Source organism: Prionailurus bengalensis, chromosome B4 (assembly GCF_016509475.1).
Source record: "Prionailurus bengalensis isolate Pbe53 chromosome B4, Fcat_Pben_1.1_paternal_pri, whole genome shotgun sequence".
NCBI lineage: Eukaryota > Metazoa > Chordata > Mammalia > Carnivora > Felidae > Prionailurus > Prionailurus bengalensis.
In genome coordinates this window covers 83,884,831-83,903,547 of record NC_057358.1, presented here as the reverse complement: position 1 = coordinate 83,903,547, position 18,717 = coordinate 83,884,831, and the positions used below count along the sequence as shown (strand labels likewise).

Genomic DNA, 18,717 nt, shown 5'->3' with positions numbered 1-18,717 from the left:
TTCGCTATTATAATCAGGCTGTTTTATAAGTTCCACTAGGTAACCCCAACTCTGATTCCCTTGTCTCTAACTATACAATAAAGAATCCATAGTTATAATCTGCTATCCTTCACAAATTAAGTCAAGAAGGTATGCAGGCCAAGAGACATTTGGCAGGGCCAGAAAGGTTTGAGTCCTGAAGCAAAGCGATTAGATCAAACTAGCCACTGTTTTCTCCCAATATCTCCCCTGAGTCTTCATTTTGTTCTTCAGTTCCTCATCCACCCTCTTCTCTTTCAGGTCCTACATCAAGGGCAAGACAGTGGTATTAGGGATAAGGGAAACTGACTAGCAAGCATCTTGGTTGGGGGGTATAGTGAAAAGAGTATTGGAGTTATAATCAGAAGACCTAGACCCATGGGGCGCCTGGCTGGCTCAGTCAGTGGAACGTGCGGTGCTTGATCTCAGGGCTGTGAGTTCGAGCCCCATGTTGGTGTAGAGATTACTTAAAAATAAAAACTTGAAAAAAGAAGGAGACCTAGACCCACAGATTTGTTTCACCTCACACTGGCCTCTCAGAGCTTCGATTTCCTTTCCTGCACCCCTGGGGCCTGTCATGAAGACAACATATTTGAAAGTGCGTCGTAAACTATTAAGTGTTATAGATAATTATTATGAAAGTAATTGAGCAGAGAGCCTGGTGGTTTTGTCTGGTTAGAATTACTGTTCTCCTCCATAACCTGTTCTCCCCATAACTACCTGGCCTTTTAAAAGCTGCTTACCGTGGGGTGGCTGACTAAGGAAGGGTTATGGAGCAAACTGTAGGTATGCAAGCTCTTTGGATGCGTGGCATGGGCGGTGGGTACAATCTAAGCTGGAATGCAGGGCTGTAAGAGTGAGACCGAGTGTGTATGCGTTCCTGTCAGGGTTTGAGACTGAACACAAATCTGTTGGTCACCAAGAGTTTGGGATTGCACCCGGGGCCTGGCTTGCCACATTCTCCTAGCACCAACACCCATCTTAATTAGCTACCTCCCACAGGAGGCCCTAGGATCCTTGTTAAGGTCTCTCCATCCACCTGGCTGGGGGAATCATAGCAGGGGCTGGCTGGCAAAGTTGATGAGCCAACGCTAGAGGGGGTGGGAGGTGCAGGAGGTAGTGCTGTCCCGGGCTGTGGGTTTGAAACTCACCAGTCAGGAAGTGAGGCCGACAGACGGAAGGGCGGGCAGGAGCGGTGAGCTCTGAGGCACAGCAGAAGGGGCCTTCTGGGGTTTGGGGACTGCAGGGCCATGGGCTTCAGGACCAGAAGTTGCTGTTAGCCTGGCAAGACAGGTCTGGGCAACATGCATGCCCAGAGGCAGTTGGCTGTTGCTGCAGTGAGAGCAGAAGTCAGACGACACGAGGTGGCCAAGCAGTCTCTAAGCCGCCTCAGGAAGCTGGCAGAGAGGGTGGGCGACCCTGAACTTCGAAACAGCATCCAGGCCTCACTGGACAGTGTGCGAGGTAAGAGAAGGGTTAGCTCCAAACTTGGGTGTCTCGGGGACCAGCAGGGGGATAGAGGGCTTGCTGTGTCACACGTCACTTCCCAATCAGCCACTTCCTAGTCCTCTAGATGGAGCTGGGACTCGGGGGAAGAATACATTTGGACACGATGGAAAAAGATATGGGAGGTGTCATTCTCCCTCTTTCCCCAATTCTGATCCTTCTCCCAGGGGATTAAAATACAAGTCACTGCTGAGCTGACCTTCTTGGCAATGGAGAAGTGGGTGAGCATGGGGAAGAGAGGCTGTGACAGACCCATGGTAGACTTGGACCCTGCCTGGGGAGTCCAGGGCAGGAAGCAGTATGGGGCAGGAGGTTCTGGGACTGGATAATGTGTCCATTCCCAGGACCCACAAAGGATCGGTGACCTCTTGTTCTCCAGCTGTAGAGAGAAACACACACACATTGAAAATACACCACGCAGAGAATCTCAGGCCCCCAGGCACACACTGCCACTCCTACTACATGCTTTGCACAGCTAAAGTGCAAAGAAGTCCCCAGGACTCTTTTCGGTCCCCTCTCTTCCCTATGCCCCTGTTCCTGTCCTCCCCACCACCCCCAGCACACACACCTTCCGCTCTACCTCCTTAGTGCCATTAGAACAAGTGATGACAACACAGGGAGGAAGTGCTGCCATGGCAACACCATCCGCCACATCCTCCTGCCCACCCCAACCTTCAATCCTGTGGTGGGGCCCCAGCAGGAACAGCTACTCCATATCCACAAGGCCCCACCACTAGTGAACTGGTGGAACTGAAAGTGGTCTCCAGCCTGTTGTCATCCCATTTACCTCTGAGGTGGCAAAGAACGACAAAAGCCAGCTATGTTGTCCGTGAAAGGTGTCTGGGAAGAGCACGTCCTTCATCATATCCTGGTGTCTCCCAGCTGCTCCATTCTTAGCTGCCTACTTGGGGTGGAGGTGGGGGGTCGAGAGGCCATTCTTTCCATCAGGGATACCTCCTGCCGGACTTCTCTGACTGCAGAGGCCACCAGACCATAACTTGGAGAAGGAACATTTGATTCGGGTTCCTCAGGGGACAGTCTGATCCCCTTCCCGTTGCCTTTCTGAGGCTAGTGCCCCTCTCATCTCCTGTCCCCCCCACCCTTTGCTGAGAACAACCACTGGCAGGTGCCTTACCTACAGCCTCAGTGGTGGAAAGACCACATGGAGGGAGTGGCCCCATGGGGCCTCCCAGGGGAGGAACTCCAAGCCCCATCCCAGTAGAAAAGAAAGAGGGGGAGGAAAAAGGTTTAGTCCAGGTAGAGAAGCTCCACTTAGCTCTGGAGAAGGAGGGAGTGAGGAGGGGTGGAGGCTGAAATCTCCCAGAAGACTCCGCTCTTCATTAGCGAGTTGTTCAACTCCTCTAAGAGTCAGGATTCTGTTCCCACTGAACATAAAGGAAAACTGAGGCCACCAAAGGAAGGAAGGAAAAATTAACGCAGAATCAACAAAACTCCCTCACCCTCTCTTTCAGAAAATTCAGAAAAGGCTACTGAAGAGTCTCCTGTCCTGGGAATGGTGTCATCCCAGGGTGGGGTGGAGAGAGGGGGTGCTGACCTCAGGACTGGACCCAAGAGGGATTGGGTACAGGTCTCAGGGAGAACAAAGGGCATCCAGCATCCTGGTACCACCCCCCCCTCACCCCCTACCAGGCCAAGCACGCTGTCGGCTCCTGCCTCCTAGAGCCGCCCACGCCAGCACTTATTATAGTCTCAGCTGCGTCAGGAGGGTGGGACGCCAAATTAGGGGAACACTGAGACTCCCCGAGTCGGGGGGGGGGGTAAGGGGGGTGAAGGGGAGTGGGTTGGGGGGGTGTCTCCAAGCCTGTGGGGAGGCCTCCCACCACTCAGGCCCATCCCTGCCAAGTCTCACTCAGCCTCTGTTCCCCATGGGCCTAACGCCTTCAGCCTTCTCCCCAGGGTAGAGGACAGTGAGTCGAACTCCAGGGTCCCTGGAAGGGTGGTAGACACAAAGCCGACAGACGTTTTCCATTCTATCTCCTCTTTAACCTTCTAAAAGAGCTCCACCTTGAAAACCTCAGGAGACTGAATGGGAACCCAAAAGATGCCGCCTCCCACCTCAACTGAAGGGGTCCTTGTATTCAGGGGTGCTAAAAACCTCACATGTGGGTAATCAGGTTTGAGGATGGTGCCTTCCTTAACCCCAGTCCCCTGGCAGATCCCCCCCACCCGCCATACACACCGATTCTCCTCTCTGCTTATCCCCGCTGATTCTGAGGCACTCTTGGAGCTACGGTTGCTATGGAGACTGGATGCATTTTGGTATGGGGGGTGTCAATCTGTAGACGTATTCCTTCTCCTTCCACCTCAAGCTGGAGCCTTTGACTCACTTTTTGGCCTGGGGTCCTGGAGCCCTTAGATCCCTTCCCTCCTAAGACACCCCCCCTCCTTCCTACCCTGCTAAATTCCATGTTTGTCCCCATCCCCAGGGAACACTTTACAAGTTCACTTTGGGACAGTTGGGACACTTTGGGCTCATGGCCCGACCAATGCATCGCCGTGCGGGGGGGGGGGGGGGGGGCCGAGGCGGCTGGGTGATGGGGAAAGGAACAGCGTGCAATTACCTGGGGGAGACAAGGGGTACTGGGAAAGGGATTTCAGGCCTCCCCATTTCCCTACTTCAACTTCCCCCAAATTGGCAGTGACCCCCTAAATTCGCTCCGTTTCCCCCTCGGACCATCCACCCACGAACTGATTTTTTACCCTGGTCCCTAAATGACACACCCAACAGTCGCGCTCCCTAACCGTGGTGTGCTAGGGGAGGGGGCTAGATTGTTGGAGTAGGTGAGTCCAAGTTCTAGGAAATCCAGCCCAGGATTTGGGAGGGAAATCCAGTCCTGGATTTTGTACCGCCTTCTCAGACAGCGGAGCTGGTGGAGAGAAGGTTGGGGGGGAGATAGGGTGGGGGGGGCGGGGGGGGCCGCCTCCTCCTCAATGTGAGGGGAGCGCCCGGACACAGCGCGCATCCGGACCGAGCCGAGCCCCGGCGAGCCCCCCGGACCCTTCGCCGGGATCTCACGCCCCTTCCTTCCCAGACCCCAGACCCGTGGGTTCCCACCCCCTAAGGCTTCCCTCTTTCCTCCCCCGCCGGCGCCTGTATCTCCATCCCCAGCATCCTCCCCGCGCCCCTGCGAATCCCCCGCACGACCAGCCCATTAGCTTCCCACCTTCCTACAGACCCTCCTCCCCGACCCCCATCCCCGGCCCCTGTCCCCTGAGTCCCCATTCCCCGCCCCTGCCTCCCCCGCAGCGGCTCTTCTTCTTCCCCAGCCTCGGGTCCCCCTTTTCTGCCCCCTTTTCCTCCCTCTCCCCTATTTGCCCCCACTACTGTCCTCCCCGCCCTCCTCCGCCCATCTCGGCGCCCCCACCCAGGCCGGGGTGCAAGGTCCGGCGCGCCTCCCTGGAGCAGCACCAAGGTCCCGGGGCTCCAACGGGGTGGGGGCGCAGGGCGGGGAGCATGGGGAGGGGGCGCCCCGTGTGATGGGAGGGGGGCGCAAGCGGAGGCGGCGGAGGCGGCGGCGACAGCGGAGCCGGGCTGGGGGCTCAGCGGGGTCCGGGGGCTGGGGGCAGCGAGCAGGGCGGCCCCATGGCCGGGCCCCCCTGAGGCAGTCCGGGGGAGTCCCCTCCCCTCCCCAGCTCGGGGGTCTCGGGGCCCCATGAGCCGGGGCGCGGGCGCTCTTCAGCGCCGGACAACGACCTACCTCATCTCGCTGACCCTGGTCAAGCTCGAGTCGGTGCCTCCGCCGCCGCCTTCTCCGTCTGCGGCCGCAGCCGGCGCCCCCGGGACCAGAGGTGCCGAGACCGGGGATCCTGGCAGCCCCCGAGGCGCGGAGGAGCCGGGCAAGAAGCGGCACGAGCGTCTCTTCCACCGGCAGGATGCGCTGTGGATCAGCACGAGCAGCGCGGGCGCCGGGGGCGCCGAGCCCCCCGCCCTGTCCCCGGCTCCGGCCAGTCCGGCCCGCCCCGTCTCCCCCGCTCCCGGCCGCCGCCTCTCCCTTTGGGCCGCCCCTCCGGGGCCCCCGCTCTCCGGGGGGCTGAGCCCTGACCCCAAGCCCGGGGGCGCCCCCACCTCCCGGCGCCCCTTGCTCAGCAGCCCGAGCTGGGGGGGGCCGGAACCTGAAGGCCGGGCTGGCGGCGGCGTCCCAGGCTCGTCCTCCCCGCACCCGGGCACCGGCAGTCGGAGGCTCAAGGTGGCGCCTCCTCCGCCGGCTCCCAAGCCTTGCAAGACCGTGACCACGAGTGGCGCCAAAGCCGGCGGGGGCAAGGGCGCGGGTAGCCGCCTGTCATGGCCCGAAAGCGAAGGCAAGCCCAGGGTCAAGGGGTCAAAGAGCAGCGCGGGGACTGGAGCTTCTGCCGCCGCCGCTACCACCGCCGCCGCGGCCACCGCCGCCGCCGGGGGAGGGGGAGCGGCAGCCACGACCTCTGGTGGGGTCGGGGCTGGGTCCGGAGCCCGAGGGAAGCTGTCCCCTCGGAAAGGCAAGAGTAAGACCTTGGACAACAGTGACTTGCACCCGGGACCGCCTGCTGGTTCTCCTCCTCCTCTAACCCTCCCAGCAACCCCGGCTCCAGCCGCTGCTGTCACCGCCGCCTCCGCGCAGCCCACTGGGCCTGCACCTCCAATCACTCTAGAGCCTCCAGCTCCAGGGCTGAAACGGGGCCGGGAGGGGGGCCGAGCATCCACTCGAGATCGCAAGATGCTCAAGTTTATCAGCGGCATCTTCACCAAGAGCACAGGGGGGCCTCCTGGCTCCGGGCCCCCTCCCGGACCCCCGGGCCTGTCTTCTGGCAGCGGGTCCAGGGAGCTGCTGGGCGCAGAGCTCCGCGCCTCCCCTAGTGAGTAGGACCAGGGCCTGAGAACAGGGAGGGGAGGGCATGTGGAATGCTCAGCTTGGGGTGGAGGAGAGGTGTGCAGGATTGACCTAAGGAAGCTTCTCTCTTGGGTGGGGGGTTGAACCAAATTCACTCCACTTCCAAAGACTAAGGGGTCCTGAAAGGAGGTGGGTAGCTACCTTGTGCGACCTGAGAGATGCCTTGATTTCAGAGGGACTCAGAAAGCCTCAGAGTTTTTTGGGAAAATAATGCCCTTGGTCGGAGTGACTGTAGGAAATCGCTCGCAGAGAAGGCTCAGACCCCACTTCCAGTCTCAGCTGGACTCTGGGAGCGTGGGAACAGAGCTTTGCCTTGCCCGGAGGGATATTGAAGGGGAAGGGAATAAAGCAGCCTCAGTTTCTCTTGAGCGCTTGGGGCAGGTGGCAGGAGAGTGACCTTGCAGGCAGCTGCTCGCCAGGGATAGGTCTTCCCTGGGCTGAGACCAGGCTAGTGAGGCAGCAGGGAGGGACTCTAGTTTCTTTCCGTGCAGTGAAGGTGGATTGGGCAGTAAGGGAGTGCGGGAGTGCGGGAGTGCGTGGGGGCTGGAACGTGATGAATACTTGAACATGAAGTGAGAGGGGGCGGATGGGAGGCCTCACTTCCCACAGCCCACCCTGTCCCCAGAGCGGCGTTGAAACCCCCAGGGGGCTGCCCTGGAGTGACTCAGGGGGACGGAACTGCTGCAAAGGCAATTTTTACCCCCCAGAGACGTGGGAGGGGGTACCGAGAAGGTACTGGTTTTTTTTCGGGGGAAGGGTGTCTTTATTTATTTGTTTTTATTTTTATTTTTTTGTGGAAGAAACAGGCTAGGGACTCTTGGTGCGGCTCACACTCCCCGGAGGGGAGGCGGTTCGGGAGCGGGGGCGGCCCCCGAGGTTTGGCTCTGGAGCGGGTGGGAGCAGATGGCTCCGGATCCCAGAGTTCCCGCCGCAGCTGCGGCGCCCCGGGAACGTCCGGCCAGTGTCAGGCGCGGGGGCTGGACCGGCGGGCGGAAGGAGCATCGTACCCCCGCCCCCAGGCCTGTGGCTTCTCCCGGCCAGGAAACTGAGCCCTTCCCCACACTTCTTTCAGAGAGTGCTTGTGGGGAAGGTGTGGGAGAGGGAAGCATAGACAAATCCAAGCTCCACTGCTCGGGCTGTAGGAAGCGGTCTGGGCCACCATGCTGTTGACCTTGAAAAGGGGGAGGGATATCCCTCAGTTTCTCTCTTGTGAAGTGGAGATTGAGGAAGACCCACTCCCTTCCATGTCCCAGCCCCTCCTCCCAGGATCTGCCCGGGAATCCAAGTCAGGCCGGCAGGGAGGAGACCCTCTTCCGTGCTTCCACAGGGAAAAACCCACCACTGTCAGAACCCTGGTCCCCCATCTGGGGCAGGGACTTACGTTTGGGGATGTGCTTTAAGGGAGATGCCAACTGAAGTATTTTTGTCTAGCTGGCTCCGTTGCTAAGCAACCACTGAGCGGCAGCAACAGCTGTGGGGAGAGCAGCGGCTAGGATGGGAGGACTGGGGACCACTCTCAAACCTAGCCTTTCTACATAGTTCTCTGGCCCAGCCAGAGTCCTGGGGGTTAAGGGAAGCTGAAAAAGGAGGAGGGGTGGCTGAGGGGTCGGGATGCTCCTGGGCCTGCAACATCCTCTCTTATGGCTCCTTTCCTATTACAGAAGCTGTGGTCAATAGCCAGGAATGGACTTTGAGCCGCTCTATTCCTGAACTGCGCCTGGTAGGTAACCGAGTCCCTTAGTCTGTCTGAGGGCCGACATCCTACCCACCTCACTCAAGTCTCTCCCCTTCACCTCTTCCCTTCCCTGTCTCTGTGGGAATGGGGAATAGTTTTCCAGTTCTCCTGAGATCCTGACTTCGTAGCACTTTCCTGGGGCTTGATCTATCCTTACAACTTTTTCTTCTCTAGTCTCTTTTTTCTTGTTTGTCCACGGTCCTCCTCCAGGCTTCTCCTCATTTCTGGCATCTCCCCTTTAGCTTTTCATGTTCTGTTGCACAGAATTGGGTAAAACTTTCCAACCAGTGTCTAGGGCTGTGACGTGACCACCTCCCCCCCTACCCCCCCCCCCCCACATACACAGTACTGGGTTGCTGACAATCTTCAGCCTGTGGTCCACTTTGAGCTTGGGATCCTTTCTTACCATGCTCATCTGATCTTCCCGAACGTTCTCACCTGACCCACCATCATCTGGTCCCTGCTGGCTCCTGCTTGGATGATTTAACACTGCCAGTCTTTGAGTTCTCTGGAGCGTTCAGGCCCAAGCATTTGGCCTCCTTTTAATTCTCACCATCTCTACTCCACAATCTTGTTCTCAGGGCGTGCTGGGCGACGCCAGGAGCGGGAAGTCATCGCTCATCCACCGATTCTTGACTGGCTCATACCAGGTGCTGGAGAAGACAGAAAGTGAGTTCTCAGGAGCCATAGGAAGCTAAGGCTTTGGGTCAGGAATCCAGGATCAATGACTAGGCAGCTTTGGAGACCTCTGGAGGAAAGGATGCAGCCATAATAGCTAAAGTACAAGAAGCATGGGGAAGCTTCGTGACCTGTGACCCCTGACCTACTACCACTTCCAACCTTCCTGGACAGGTGAACAACACAAGAAAGAGATGTTGGTGGATGGACAGACTCATCTGGTGTTGATCCGAGAGGAAGCTGGGGCACCTGATGCCAAGGTGAGAGCTAAGGTGTTAGGGTAGGCAGGCTGGCTGGGGTCGGCAGGGGCTGAGAGAGAAAGCTCTAGTTCCCCAGACCTCCCTGGGCATCATGTCCAGAGGAGTGGACTTGTCTGACCCTCCCTTTGCTCCCTCACGCCCCGCAAGTTCTCAGGCTGGGCAGATGCTGTCATTTTGGTCTTCAGCCTGGAGGATGAAAACAGCTTCCAGGCCGTGAGCCGTCTCCATGGGCAGCTGAGCTCCCTTCGGGGGGAAGGACGAGGAGGCCTGGCACTGGCACTGGTGGGGACACAAGGTAAGGAGGGTCTGGGGAAGCACGGCTTTCAGGGGAGTCCTTGAGACGGCTGCTGAGGTGTTGCCCAACATAGGTGAGAGCATGGTGAGGTGTGGAAATGGCCCTGGGACTGCAGTAACCCCCTGGAAGGAGGCTGGTCTCCAAATAAGGGAGCCAGTAAACCAAAAAACCAAAGCAAACAAATAAAAACAAAAACAAAAACAAAAACATCCCCGGGTCTGAGCAGAGAAAAGAGGACTCTTCAGGAAGGAAGGGACAGCTATCACAGCAATCTCCATTCCTCTGAGGTGTCACTCACCTTGTGTTCTCACACTGTCATTTCCTGTCACCACCCTGGGAAACAGAAAATCTCAGGCTCCGGTGTGGACAGGAGCCTTCCATCTTTCCCTTGGTTCAGCTGGGTCAGGCGGACACCTTTCAGAGGAACGTATCTAACAAAGAGAAAGCATTAATGAAATGATGGCGAAAATAAAGGGGGCAGAGAATTTTTATAGAATTGTAAAATTCTCACAGAAGTGATTCAGAGGTGCTCAGATGCCACCATGGCCCCGTACCCACCGGTATTGAGCTGGCAGGACTTTCTGTCTGGAGGCCTATGCTGCAGGGGCCCGTTTCCACCTGCCGCTTGCCTCCTGGTTCCTTGCTGCCGAGGGAACAGTCCACCTGTTGCCCGTGGACATTCAGCCTTTTCCTAGTTCACACACCAGATGACCTCCCACTCAGATCAGGGCTCACTGGGTTTGCAGGGCAGGGTGATGGTCACTTGTGAGTCTCAGCCACTTCAGACCTTGTCAGGAAACTCTGCTCACCTCTCGAGTATTCTTTGAAGACACGTGCACAGAGCTCACCCAGCCTACTCATACCGCAGCTGGGCTTGTGAGCCGGGCCCTGCATTCGAAGAGGAGGGAATATTCTCTCATAACCTGTCCTTAGTGGGCCCAGCCTGGGACTGGAGCCAAAGGGAGAAGAAAGTAGGAAAAGTGACGGGAAGGCCCCCTCATCCGATCCTGCCCCTTTCCTGTCCCCTCAGACAGGATTAGTGCTTCCTCCCCTCGAGTGGTGGGCGATGCCCGGGCCAGGGCTCTGTGCGCGGACATGAAACGCTGCAGCTACTACGAGACGTGCGCCACCTACGGGCTCAATGTGGACCGGGTCTTCCAGGAGGGTGAGCACGGTGACTCCTCCGACACGTGGGAAGCCAGGAGCTGAGGGCCTGGGGTATTCTTTGGGCATGGAGGCCGCTCCCAGTGAGTGACGGGAAATTAGCCTGCATGGGAGGGAGGAGGGATCAGAGAGGTCAGAGAAGGTGTGCTTAATACCCACATGGTCTTTCTGGGCTGAATGAGCTGCTCAGGCTACAGGTGGCATGAAGGCCATGGTAAAGTTGGCACCGGTGTTATCTCCTGGGGAGTTCTCAAAACTGGGCAACAGAGGCGGGGGTCTTGGGTATCTGCCCCGTTCGTGCATCCTTCCTTTCCCCCTTCCTTCAGTGGCCCAGAAGGTGGTGACCTTACGAAAACAGCAACAGCTTCTGGCTGCCTGTAAGTCCCTGCCCAGCTCCCCAAGCCACTCAGCTGCTTCCACTCCTGTAGCTGGACAGGTGAGTTGGGGTTTCAGGGTCCACAGCTGGTAGGATGCAGAGGAGGGGCTGGTGATCCAAGAACAGGTACAGAGGACCTAAGGAGGTGGGGGAGGGGGACAAATGGATATGGCAGTGACACCATTTTTTAAAAAGGGCACTGGGCTAGAAATCAACCAGGTTTGAAATGCTGTAATATCCTCGAGCACCCATACCTCCCAAGGTTTCAGGAAGATCGTATGGCATGATACTTGCAAAACCTAAGGCACTATGACAGTGAGGAGTTTTATTATTAATAATAATACAAGTCAACAGTGATGAGATCAAGGAGTGTCTCAAATCCCTCATCACTAGATGTAACTCTAGCTTGGTGGGGCGGGAGCATCTCAACTGTTCTGCTGACTCCTTCATCGATCCCCAGGCTAGCAATGGGGGCCACACTAGCGACTACTCTTCCTCCCTCCCATCCTCACCCAATGTTGGTCACCGGGAGCTCCGAGCTGAGGCAGCTGCAGTGGCCGGATTGAGCACTCCAGGGTCCCTGCACCGGGCAGCCAAGCGCAGGACCAGCCTTTTTGCGGTATTGGACACGATGACTCCCCCATCCTCCTGTTCCCTGTTCCCTGCCCATCTTCCCTGGTCCCTAGACTCCTCTGTTGGGCCCATTTTCATCGTCTTCCCCATCCTTCCATCAGTGGATCCCTCTATCCGTTCTCTAACTGATGCCAATAACCATTCCAGAATCGTCGGGGCAGTGACTCTGAGAAGCGCAGTTTGGACAGTCGGGGAGAGACAACAGGGAGTGGGCGAGCCATCCCCATCAAACAGGTGGGTGGTCCAGGGGCTGGGGGCAGGTTGGGGCAGGTAGCTGGTCTTGACTGGCTTTCCTCCCACATGTCTCTTTCCGTACTCCAGAGCTTCCTACTGAAGCGAAGTGGCAACTCCTTGAACAAAGAATGGAAGAAGAAATACGTGACCCTGTCCAGTAACGGCTTCCTACTCTACCACCCCAGCATTAATGTGAGTGACAAAGATTGGCTGGACCACACTGGCTAGCCTTGGACACCCTTGCGCCTCTACCGGTCTGTGCTCTCACACACGTAAATGTCATTTCTGGGCAAGCCCTGGTCCTGTTCTCTTAAGTTCAGCAGCCATGTGTGAGGCATCCACCGTGCACCCATGCTAGAGATGGGAAAGTAAAGACATCTCCCCAGGGACTTGCAGTTTAGTGGGAGAGCATGGAGGAAGGACCTCCACTGGGTCTGCCATCCAGGGAATACTTTCTGGAGGAGATAGTCGCAGGCCAGATCTGTTGGGCCCATCCCCTAGAAGCTCGTCCCAACACAGGCAGCCCCCAACACAGTGTCCCCTCTCTAGGACCTCTCCAACCCATACTCTTGGCCACTTTCCAGCAGCACCAAGGACCTCAGCCTTCCCGTACTCTCAACCCCTGTCCCCCTCCAGGATTACATCCACAGTACCCATGGCAAGGAGATGGACTTGCTACGAACGACAGTCAAAGTCCCTGGTAAAAGGCCCCCAAGAGCCATCTCTGCTTTTGGCCCCTCAGCCAGCATCAACGGGTTGGTCAAGGACATGAGCACTGTGCAGATGGGTGAAGGTCCTGGTGAGTGGTTCTCATGACAAAGAAGCAGGAGAGGGGCCAGAGCTGGGGGAGAAGGAGGAGGAAAGTGGGGGCTGGGACTGGGTAAGTGGGAGGGTAGGTGATAAAGAGGGACTACATAAGGAGTGGGGCCCAAAGACAGAGGGGCTCGCTGAAGCTTTATCTTGTTCCCCTTCCTACAGAAGCCACCACTCCCACCCCAAGCCCCAGCCCCAGCCCCAGTTCCTTGCAGCCACCACCAGACCAGACATCCAAGCACCTGCTGAAGCCAGACCGGAATTTGGCCCGAGCCCTCAGCACTGGTCAGTGAGGACCCACCCTCCATCCACTGTCTTCCAGATCTGAATGGGATGTGGGTGGGAAATGAACTTGGGGTAGAAGCTGGGAGGCTGGAATCAGTGCATGAGTGGATACACTGAGCATCTGCTGGGTGCCAGGCACCAGCTCAGTCATACTATGATTATCATAGTGGTTAAACACAAGTGGGTTCTAGAGCTAAATTGCCTGAACTTAAATCCTGGCTTGCCACTGGGGCAAGTTGCTTGACCTCTCCATGCCTCAGTTTCCTCATCTGTAAAATGGAGATAATAGATTCTATCTCAGAAGTTGCTTTGAGGCTTAAACAAACTGAGAACGTTGTCCAGCACATAGCCAGCCATCAGTATTTGAAATGTTTGGAGGTATAATATATGTACGTATATATGTGACAAGTAAATGGTAACAAATCATCCTCACAACAACCTTGTCAGGTCAAGATTGTTATCCCCATTCTAGGGATGAAGAAACTGAGGCTCAGAAGATTAAGTGACTTGCTCAAGGTCTCAAGGCCAGTCAGTGGCAGAGCCAGGATCTGAGTGCAGGTCTGACTCTAAACCACTCATCTGCCCACCTCCCCAGGAATGATCAAGGGGGACCTCCTGGAGAGGAGGGGGACCAAAGCTAGTTCAGGGGAGGAGACAGGCTATGGAGAAATCAGGAAATCTGTGGAGGGGGCAACTGAGGTAGCTGTGTCCCCCTCCCTAAGACTGTACCCCATCTGGAGACCTGAGCCCCCTGAGTCGGGAACCCCCTCCTTCTCCCATGGTGAAGAAGCAGAGGAGGAAAAAGTTGACAACACCGTCCAAGACCGAAGGCTCAGCTGGGCAGGCTGAAGGTGAGGCCCTGGTGGGCAGTTCCACTCCCACCCTGGACCCTCACCCCCAACTCCAGATCCCTGGCCTAGCTCCTTCAGGAGGAGGAAAAGTGCCTGAGCTGAGTGCTTGACTATCATAACCACTTTGCACATAACTTACTAAGAAATGGATGAAGACCACTCAGCTCCTGTCCCTCCTCCCGTTCGCCAGACGATGTTCCCAGCCCTGCCACTCCCCATCCCAATGTCCCCCATTAGTCTGTAGCTCCTGTCACCTCTCTTAATGACCCTCTGGTTTCTGTTCCTGCCCTCAACTCCACTTGCCATCCCAGTCCCTACACCCAGAACCCCCTATGGTCCCCAGTGACTCATCACCTGACTTCAGTGTCCCCCAGTGACTCCTCAGCTCCTGGACTCTGCGCCCACCCAGCCCCTGTTCCCCATAACTTCTCATGGTCACCAAACTCTGCCAACAGCCCTTGACCACAGTGATCCATATTCCTGCCCCCGGTGACCTCCCCAGACCCCTGAGACTCCTCAGGAACCCCAGGACCTCCTTGTCCCAGGCCCATGACTCAGCTTCTGCCCCCTCTCCCTGTGTTCACTCAGATCCCTTCCCTTCCCAGAGACCTGGCTCCTCATTGGTCATGATAACTGGTCCCCACGCCCTGCTCTCTGCTGGGTGCTCAGACCCAGGTTCCAGATCTGCCTACTCTCATGGCTCTTGGCTTCTGCTCTACTCTGCTCCGGGGCCACTGACTTTAGTTCTGCTTTCTCTCCCCATCTGTCTGTCCTGCTTTGTCTCTGGCACTCTGTCACTATTTCTCTCCATCTCTCCATCTGCCTCTCTTTTTCTCCTTTCTTGGTCTCTTTCTCTGTTCTGCTCTCCATTCTATCTCTATCTCCTTCGCTTCGGGAAACCAGCCAAGCGCAAAATGTGGAAACTAAAATCCTTTGGTAGTTTAAGAAATATTTATAAAGCAGGTAACAAGCGGGGAGCTGGGAGGGGCGCTCAGCTGGGGTGCAGATGGGTGGGGGTGCCCTTGCCTTCCCCTGCATGTGCTCGGGCTTCCTGCTCTCCCCCACCTTCTGCTTCCCCAACCCCTCTGCCCCACTCCCAGGGGCTTGGGATGGACATCAGGGAGGAAGGGTTTGGGGAAGGCAACCCCTGTTTGAACCCTGTCCCTCATGACCCTCATCCCATCCCCCCACCCAGAGGAAAACTTCGAATTCCTGATCGTGTCCAGCACTGGTCAGACGTGGCACTTTGAGGCAGCCAGTTTTGAGGAGCGGGATGCCTGGGTCCAGGCCATCGAAAGTCAGATCCTAGCCAGTCTGCAATGCTGTGAGAGCAGCAAGGTCAAGGTAATGGTCGGGGTGAGGGTTGCGGGAGAGCAGAGATGAGTGTCTCAAGAGTCTGGAGAAGGGCTCAGAGGGAGAGTCAATACAAACCCCAACCCTTTCTGCAGCTACGCACAGACAGCCAAAGTGAAGCGGTGGCCATCCAGGCGATCCGGAACGCCAAGGGCAACTCTACCTGCGTGGACTGCGGGGCCCCCAGTGAGCGCAAGGGGGCAGCGGAGGGGTCTGGGAGGGAATGTGATTCGCTGGAGTTGGCGAATGCTGCCTGTCCGGCCAGAAGCCAACCTCTGCCCTCCCTCCCCAGACCCCACGTGGGCCAGTTTGAACCTGGGCGCACTCATCTGCATTGAGTGTTCTGGCATTCACCGGAACCTGGGCACACACCTGTCCCGAGTTCGTTCTCTGGACTTGGACGATTGGCCTCGGGAGCTGACCCTGGTGCTGACGGCCATTGGCAATGACATGGCCAACCGCGTGTGGGAGAGCGACACGCGGGGCCGCACCAAACCCACGCGGGACTCTTCGCGGTACGTGTGAGGGAAGGGGGTCGCTTAGGGTGTGCGGATCCCGAGAGGTTTCGCCGAGGAAGGGGCAGAGGTCCTGGGTGACGGTCCCTAGAGCCCTTCCCGTTCATCCTTGGTCTTGCAGAGAGGAGCGGGAGTCATGGATTCGCGCCAAGTACGAGCAGCTGCTATTCCTGGCGCCGCTGGGCACTCCAGAGGAGCCTCTGGGCCGCCAGCTGTGGGCCGCGGTGCAGGCCCAGGACGTGGCCACCGTTCTCCTGCTTCTGGCCCATGCGCGACACGGGCCCCTCGACACCAGCGTAGAGGACCCGCAGCTCCGCTCCCCGCTTCACCTGGCAGCCGAGCTCGCCCACGTGGTCATCACGCAACTGCTGTTGTGGGTACGTGGGGGTGCTGGGGTGGGGAAAGGGGTCTTTGAGAGCTCCACCTAGGAAACAGCCAGGAGCGGGGGATCCTGGAAGCGGGCCCGGAAATTGTGGGGAGAATGTCTGCGAGTGTAGGCCCTACGGGGACGCTTGGTGACGCGGCCGTTTCTGTCCTCTAGTACGGCGCCGACGTGGCCGCCCGCGATGCACAGGGCCACACGGCGCTGTTCTACGCCCGCCAGGCTGGAAGCCAGCTGTGCGCCGACATCCTTCTCCAGCACGGCTGCCCGGGTGAGGGCGGCAGCACAGCCACCACCCCCAGCGCAGCCACCACCCCCAGCATCACCGCCACGCCCAGCCCCCGCCGCAGGAGCAGCGCCGCCAGCATGGGCCGTGCCGACGCCCCCGTCGCGCTGGTATAGTTGCCCAGCGGGAGAGACACCCCCACTCCCACGCGGGCCGGGCACGACCACACCGGGTGGACCGCTGGACAGATGCACCCACTCACCTCTCTAAACCGCACCCCGCCCCACGGGAGCACTTCTTTCCCCCACGAGGGCACAGCCCCCACGCCTCCCAGAAGACACAAACTCACCTCCCTCTCCCCAAAAAGGCATGGAGACCCCAGCTCAACACGCCCCCTTTCCACCGTTTCCACACTTGGATTGCGCTGGGTCTACCCACTGGGTGTCTGCGGAAGCAGACGCCCTGTCGCGGTACCTGCTGCAGGGAGCTTGGCTATGCCCGCTCGCGCCCCCTAGGGGTGGAGGGGGGAAGACCCAGTCCTGCTTGTGCTCGACAATCCCAAGGCTGGAGCACAAACCCAGGCTGGCTCCTGGGGCGACGCCACGCCAGGGGGAGGGGTTAGTATGCGGGAGGGCTAGCCCCGGGACTTGGGGCCAATACCCGGGCCCCCACCTCTTCCATGCTAATCTCACTGCCCAGTGAAGGGGGAAGGGCAGCGAGGGGCAGGACCCCTGCTGCCCAAGGGGGTAGGGGGGTCCCCAACCCTTTCCGTGAAAGGGACCATGAGGAGTGGAAATCAGGACGTCCCCCCACACCCACCCATGGATGGAAGCTAAAGGGCCGGGGGAGCCAAGAGCTTGGGTCCCTCCTCACTACTATCTTGGGAGGGAGAAGAGAAGGAGCAGAGCGGGCTAAGGGGACTGGGGAGGGACCTTGTAATTTATTGCTTTGTTCCCCAACAAGGGGGCAGGGGCGGGCAGGGGCTCGGGGAGGGCGTTTCCGGGTAGGGGAAGCCAAGGGTGGGCAGAGGGTGGGGTGGGGTGGGGGTGCTCTCGGGTTGTGAGTGTCTGTGACCGTGACTGCGTACCTGTGACTGTGCAGCGCCCGTGGTGATCTGGGGTAGGGGGCACCCCTACAGTGGGACCCCTCCCCCACTATTCTTCCTGTCCAGTCCCTCCCTTCCACTGGAGCAGCTCCAGACCCGTCCCTCAACCCCATGATCCCTCCCAGCCAGGGCTAAGAGGATGTGAGGTGGCTGGGAGGGTTACCAGGCCTCCTTCCCCATCCCCAGAAAGGGGGTGGTGGGGTGGATTTACCTGGCCCAGCCCTGCCTCCTTTAATCAATCCAGCCCTTGGGCCGTCTGTGTCAGTGGTTTCCGGTCTTTTTTCTTTTCTTTCTTTTTTTTTTTTCTCTCTTTCTCTCTCGGCTAAAATATTTTTCAAAGGACCAGGTAATTTTGGGGAGGGGAGAGGGATGGGGGCAGGGGGAAAGGCCCCCATCTCCTCTGAGGCAGGTGGTGTGAATCTTCTTCAACAGCAATTAAAGAGGAAGTGATTTTGTCTAGGGGTTGAGCTGCTGGTTTGTTCTCTAAGAGGCGGGTCAGGGAACGGTCTTGGTCAAGGTGGGGAACTGGAGGCGGGGAGTGGCCCAGCGGAGGGTGCCTCTGCCAGGGCTGGTGACAGGGCAACATCCAGGCACGAGGTGGCAGGTCAGATACTTCATCATGTGGTGGAAGGAAACAGGCAGGGCAGAGCCACAGTGGGGATCCAGGGAGCAGAAAAGTCAATGACTCCCAAGATGACCCTGTTTCTGGGAAGGAGCTGCCGTGTGGAACTTAGGGGACTCTGAGGACAGGGGAGAGGCTGCTTGGAGAGGGGAGCAGAGGGGGTAGCTTTGGTTGAGAGCAGGAACCTTGGAGTCAGATCTGAATTTGAAACCAGGCCCTCCACTTCAAGGCTAGGTGGCCTTGAGCGGGTTACCTTGGTGGCATCTGTTTATTTGTAACCTGAACAATATCTGTTGAGAAGGACCTGGTAAGGACTCCAGCACTGGCCGGGGAGGACCACCCTAGGTACCCGATACCAGAGGTAGAGCTCATTATAGTAAGGACCTGGGAACAGAGGTAGAAAGTCTGTCTCCCAGCCGAAGTCCCCGGTGTCTGCAGACTCCATGCCCAGCTGCTGTGGACATCTGCCCACCTCCATGTCATCTACAGGGCCACTGAGGCCCCAGCAGACTGAGGCCAGTGCTGCCCCAACAGCTGCAGTTCTTCTGGTTCAGCGTGTAGCCAATCCTGTTTGTCACACGCAGCAGAAAGCATTTGCCCTGATAGAAGGACTAGGTGGAGTGGTGTTGGGCCGGCAGCCAGTGCAGGTTGGGCACAACCACCGCACGTTGTCATTCAGTCAGTGGCCCCGCGTCTTCTGGTAGAGGCCCCTTCCCCTCAGTCCCACGACGACGACGTACAGCTACAGGTGTGCCGTGAAGCTAACAAGGTGTGGCTGCA

At 58.0% G+C, this 18,717-nt stretch overlaps 1 protein-coding gene and 2 long non-coding RNA genes across 9 annotated transcripts; 1 reads left to right on the top strand and 2 right to left on the bottom strand.

The window, feature by feature from the left end:
* LOC122473832 lies at positions 1–5,349 on the bottom strand. 3 transcript variants are annotated; one of them, XR_006294722.1, is made up of 5 exons: positions 5,244–5,349; positions 2,660–2,926; positions 2,312–2,521; positions 1,170–1,903; positions 1–282 (listed from the first exon to the last, which is right to left on the bottom strand). It is a non-coding gene; the product is annotated as an uncharacterized LOC122473832 (long non-coding RNA). The 3 variants fall into 3 exon arrangements; XR_006294721.1 differs by lacking the exon at positions 5,244–5,349 and having other exon boundaries at positions 2,660–4,534; XR_006294720.1 differs by lacking the exons at positions 2,660–2,926; positions 5,244–5,349 and having other exon boundaries at positions 2,312–2,628.
* AGAP2 (ArfGAP with GTPase domain, ankyrin repeat and PH domain 2) lies at positions 1,323–17,774 on the top strand. 5 transcript variants are annotated; one of them, XM_043564615.1, is made up of 19 exons: positions 1,323–1,482; positions 8,072–8,130; positions 8,727–8,814; positions 8,998–9,083; positions 9,231–9,378; positions 10,409–10,543; positions 10,869–10,978; positions 11,379–11,537; positions 11,699–11,785; positions 11,873–11,977; positions 12,422–12,584; positions 12,764–12,883; positions 13,606–13,734; positions 14,638–14,697; positions 14,930–15,078; positions 15,183–15,273; positions 15,380–15,602; positions 15,724–15,979; positions 16,144–17,774. In XM_043564615.1, the coding sequence occupies exons 1-19, from the start codon at positions 1,323–1,325 to the stop codon at positions 16,384–16,386; spliced, it is 2,571 nt and encodes an 856-aa protein (XP_043420550.1). In that variant the 3' UTR covers positions 16,387–17,774. The 5 variants fall into 5 exon arrangements, with proteins under 5 accessions (XP_043420550.1, XP_043420551.1, XP_043420548.1 ...); XM_043564613.1 differs by lacking the exon at positions 1,323–1,482 and adding an exon at positions 5,091–6,375 and having other exon boundaries at positions 15,724–15,969; positions 16,188–17,774; XM_043564612.1 differs by lacking the exon at positions 1,323–1,482 and adding an exon at positions 5,092–6,375.
* Positions 5,878–11,970, bottom strand: LOC122473833. Its single transcript, XR_006294723.1, has 3 exons — positions 11,852–11,970; positions 10,159–10,165; positions 5,878–5,889 (listed from the first exon to the last, which is right to left on the bottom strand). It is a non-coding gene; the product is annotated as an uncharacterized LOC122473833 (long non-coding RNA).
* Positions 17,775–18,717: the final 943 nt, after the last annotated feature.